Raw genomic sequence first — 4885 nt, forward strand, 5'->3', positions numbered from 1 at the left:
TTTATATGTGTATATCTTGCAGGTCCTGAAACACAGTTGAATGTGTCCATGCATTTCTCTGTGTGTTTGTGTGTTGTTTTACTTCAGGGGGGAGATGCATGACAGGTGCCATATGACACTGTATTTTGGCATTTAGGAAAATATATTTATTAATATAACAGAGTGAAAATACAATGAAAGGGAATATCTTGATGGCAAAAGCAATTGTGCCTATCACAGATTACACTTTCAACTCTTTTATTTGGAGCATAAAAAAGGGTTTATATTTCACTGTGGAATGGACATGAAACATATCAACAGTTCACCAAGTACAGGGGAAATTCACTTCCTCGTCCATTTCCAGCACTTGAATGGCCTGGATGCAGAGGCTGTGGATCCAATCTGAGGTAGATCATTGGGAATGTTGGGTTCTAGGGATGGTTGTTCTGTCGAGAAGTCCATGTTCAGAAACAATGAGGGTCTTCCATGCTAGGTTGATTCAGATGAGGAGAGATCACCAGGCGAGCTGTCCAATGAATTCATGTTGTCTACTATGGCCTCAGTATCACACTTGATAACATTTGCCATCAGGACAACACTTTTTGGGACTGTGATGTCTGAACAACTTTCAGCTCGAGGCAGGAGTATATGTTGAGCTTGATAAGACTTTGGCAACTCTTGTATCTTCCTTCTACACACTCTTCTTTAGATTGTCTCTTCCCAGCTTCTCTAATTGTTAGAAGGGCTGGTTCCTTCACTCTCCTCTTCAATAAGAAAGGGGTGATGAGCATCTATGTGGCTGTCCTTTAAACAGGGATGCTCAGTTTCCTGGAAACTGTTCTCACACATCAATTTGTGTTTTAGAATATTAAAAGTTGCTGTAACTTCATTTGGTTCCCTGTATCTTAGTGATGAAAAAATCTCTTCCAAGTTATAACCCATGGTGCACATAGTCTCTACAAGCCTTGGAAGGATTTCTTTAGTTGTAGGTGCTGTATGTTGTTTTATGGGGCCCAGCCATGGTCTTTTCACAAGTTCACATATTGTTATTCTCCCCTTGGTGGGAACCATGAGTAATTGTGCAATGATGATGTGACAGGGAATAGACCAGTGGTAGGAGATGGGATATTTTGTGTTGGTGATGAGCCTGTGCATACCATCTAATGTGACTTCTTCATATGGAAATTTTCCTGTGACCATTACATATAGGACGACTCCCAAGCTCCACATGTCAACAGCCAGCCCATCATAAGGTTTCCTAGCCAAGATTTCTGGAGCCATATATAGCAAGGAACCACAGAGTTCTTCCAACTTCTGCCCCTCTGCAAGCTGAATTGCCAAACTGAAATCACAAAGCTTGACATTGCCATCTCTGTCAATAAGGATATTCTTCAATTTAATATCGCGATGTGCAATGAGTCTTTGGTGGAGAAAGTGCACCGCTAATACGACCTGTTGAAAGATGGGTCTAGCCTCCTGCTCCTTTAAACATCTAACCTCACGGAGGAACATCCTTAGATCCTTTCCAGCCACATACTCCATGATTATATAAGTTTTTGACTCTGTTTCAATGACGTGAAAAAACTGAATGATGTTACTGTGTTCCAAAGTCTGAAGGATCTTTACTTCAGAGTCTATCTCATCCAGAGCATTGCTTTTTTTACTAAGAATTTTGACAGCAACATGTGTCTTCGTGGGAATGTGGCAGGCAAGCTTCATGTCCCCAAAGGAACCTACACCTAGAGGTGTTAAGATCTTGAAATCTTTGTCAAGGATGTGTTCCTTCCAGGCACTGGCCATGATGTGTCAGATCAATCCACCTAATTTTCTTTTGACAGGCAATGCTAGAAACAAAAATTAAATCAATGTTAAGATGCAGGTCTAGCACTATGAATCCATGGTCATCAAATCTTAGATTTCCCAAACAAAACTAATGATGCACTTGAAGGACATAGATATACTAGAATAAGCCAACCTAAAAGCAGTAGACAAGGAATCACAGTAAAGATCAAAAAGGGAATCACTGATGTGTCCATGCAAATACTAATACTTACATCAGAGAAGTAATGATTTGATTATTTTCAACAATGAACCAAAATGAAAATCTTTGGCCAATCTTATCAAGTGATAAGAGATACAAATTAAATTAAAGGTAAAAAGGGATAATGTGCTAGCCAAATAACAATCTAAAGGATATCTTCTGGATACTTCAAATATTAAAACCTAGGGAATTTGAAAGAATTTAAGGAATTCCTAGATTTGTGTGAACATTGAATTGTGATAAAAGAAAAACCCTTAAACACATGAGACATAGAAAGCAAGTGTGGCTATTGAGAAAAACATACAAAGCCATGGTGCTGAAAATATCATGTTATAAAGCTAGGTTCTTTTGTGTATGATGTCTTTTCAGGATAAATTTTCTATCCGGCAGTGACTCACTTCCTATAAATTTTCGCCTATATGACTTTCAAAGCTTTCCAATCAGCACTGGCTAATTGTCACTTAAGGCTCCAAAACCTGAGATTGTGCTAAGAAAACCACTGTGGTAGTTTGAATGAGACAGGTCCCCACACTACTAGTGTTTGAGCACCAGTTTTGGGCCATTTCGTTAATTTCATGTGGTAGAGCCTTGGTGACTTATTAGTCAGAGTTTTCTAAACAACAGAGCCCCTTATACAACAGTGCAGTCAACCTTTCTCCCCCTTGGAATTTAAAAGAATCACTTACAGGCTGTTGTCCAGGTAATCCAACAATGGCTGGCTATGAACTTAGACTTGAAAAAATTGAGGAGTTGCTCAGTCTGGAGTGCTTTTTCTCTTGGCTGGTCTTCAGTAGCTACTGGAATCCCAAAGAAGTTGGCTCTTGTTCCCAGGAAGGAATAGAGCTGCGAACAAAGTGAGGGCCAGAGACAAATGAGCCAAAGCCTCCACCTACGTGTTTACATAGTCTTCCAGCACAAGGCGTGGCCAAAATTAAAGGTGTGTCTTCTGACGTCATGAACTGGATTAAAGGCGTGTGTCTTCCCACCAAAGTCAATCATCAAAGGAGTGTCTTTACCTCCTTGAAATTGAGAACAAACCAATCAAGAATGATCCATTACATGCCCTCCATTTTTGGCTTGTAGTTCATTCCATTGTAGTCATGTTGGCAACCAAAAATAACTCTCACAATGGCAGAATTCCCTCCATTTAATGGAATTGACCTTGAGATTAAGGAGCTTAGCCTTCAGCACTTGCTGTTTGTGCTTTCTCATTTAATTTGAAAATGTTAGTGGTTCATGCCACCACACAGGTCTTTAGAAGACTGCAAGGTGTCACACAGCCTATTCTCCTGCCCACTCAGGTTTACAATGCAATTAGTCATTAGACTTTATTTTTTCTTTTTATTACATTTTTCTATTACTTTTACTTTCAGCATTTTGGGTTTAAGGCTCTATGCTTCCCTTTACTTTTTGGCTTTTTAAGAGGGTTTATGTGTATAACGGCCCTGGTTTTCCTGGAACACTGTGTGTAAACCAGGTTAACCTTGAAATCACAATCAGTTGTGGATGATTCTGCCTAAAGGATGTTGGGATGAAAGGTGAGAATCACCACCGTTTGACAGTTTCTGGTTTCTTATTGATAAATACCAGATCAGCACTGGGGTTCATCTCAGTTATCACACAGAAAATGGGATTCTATATTTGACAGGGCTTTGGGGTGAGGATTATGAAAGTTTCCTTGTGAATTCCGGGCTGCCAGCCACCTCTCTTCCCTTGAGGTCTTCCTCTCTAAGGTTTTCCAGGCTCTACCTTTAGGCTTGTAGCTTGAGAGAGCACCACGGTGCCACCCTCACCCTCGCCCCCAAACCCCACCAGGTGAGTCTCCCAGGAGAGCTGGTAGTGCTTACTGCAGTCACAGCACCTCCAAGTTACAAGCTCCAGGTAGATAAATAGACCTGTCCTATTTAGGGATGATATCTGCTTATGCAGAACCAGCTGGTGGAGTAGTTGTTGTTGTGTGTGGACTGAAAGCATTGGATCTTGTAAAACTTTAAGACAATTCTGAAGCCATTTCTGACAATTCTGAACCTTCTCAGCCTCTGTGCCACAGTGCTTCCCCTGCTCCCCTGGGAACCAAGGACCTAACAGCTATATATGCACATATGTTTCCAGAAATTGGGGAAGAGAGGTGGCTGGCAGCCCGGAATTCACAAGGAAACTTTCATAATCCTCAACCCAAAGCCCTGTCAAAAATAGAATCCCATTTTCTGTGTGATATCTGAGATGAACCCCAGTGATGATCTGGTATTTATCATCCATAAGAAACCAGAAACTGTCAAAAGGTGGTGATTCTCACCTTTCATCCCAACATCCTTTAGGTAGAATCATCCACACCTGAATGTGATTTCACGGTTAACCTGGTTTACACACAGTGTTCCAGGAAAACCAGACCCTCAATGGAAGCCTATAGTGAAATTGTGTGTAGGTGTGAACTTGAAGCCTGTATTGCCTAGAGTACACCAAGATGCCAGAATGGATGCCAGAACCATTGGTTATCTGCCAAGGGTAGATGCTTCTCTTGTTGGGACCTAAAGCCACACCAAGGAGGAGGTACCCCAAGGGACACTCTCAGAACGGTTGTCAATAGCAAGAGGAATTTTTATTCTGCTGCTGTAGCAGAGATCCCTCAGCCCTCCGAGGAGAAGGAACCCTGCTTTGTCTACTACAGGCTCCTAATAAGAAAAAACACACACACACACACACACACAAAATGAAGGAGGTGTAGTACAGAATCAAAGAGAAAGTCCAGAAATCATTTGTCAACTATTTTGACTAGTTCATTCAACAGCCAGCTAACTCTAATTGATCAATACTATGGCAATTACAAGGAGGAACACCTGCAGGTTGTCTCACCCCAGATCCAGG

At 41.2% G+C, this 4885-nt stretch overlaps 1 protein-coding gene across 1 annotated transcript; it reads right to left on the reverse strand.

Moving 5' to 3' along the window:
* Positions 1-708: 708 nt before the first annotated feature.
* Positions 709-1779, reverse strand: LOC126512666 (sperm motility kinase-like). The gene has a single exon (XM_050160545.1). It carries the CDS (start codon positions 1777-1779, stop codon positions 709-711), a length of 1071 nt encoding a protein of 356 aa, XP_050016502.1.
* Positions 1780-4885: the final 3106 nt, after the last annotated feature.

This window comes from Alexandromys fortis, unplaced genomic scaffold (genome assembly GCF_014885135.2).
Source record: "Alexandromys fortis isolate MF-2015 unplaced genomic scaffold, M_Fortis_MF-2015_v1.1 scaffold_116, whole genome shotgun sequence".
NCBI lineage: Eukaryota > Metazoa > Chordata > Mammalia > Rodentia > Cricetidae > Alexandromys > Alexandromys fortis.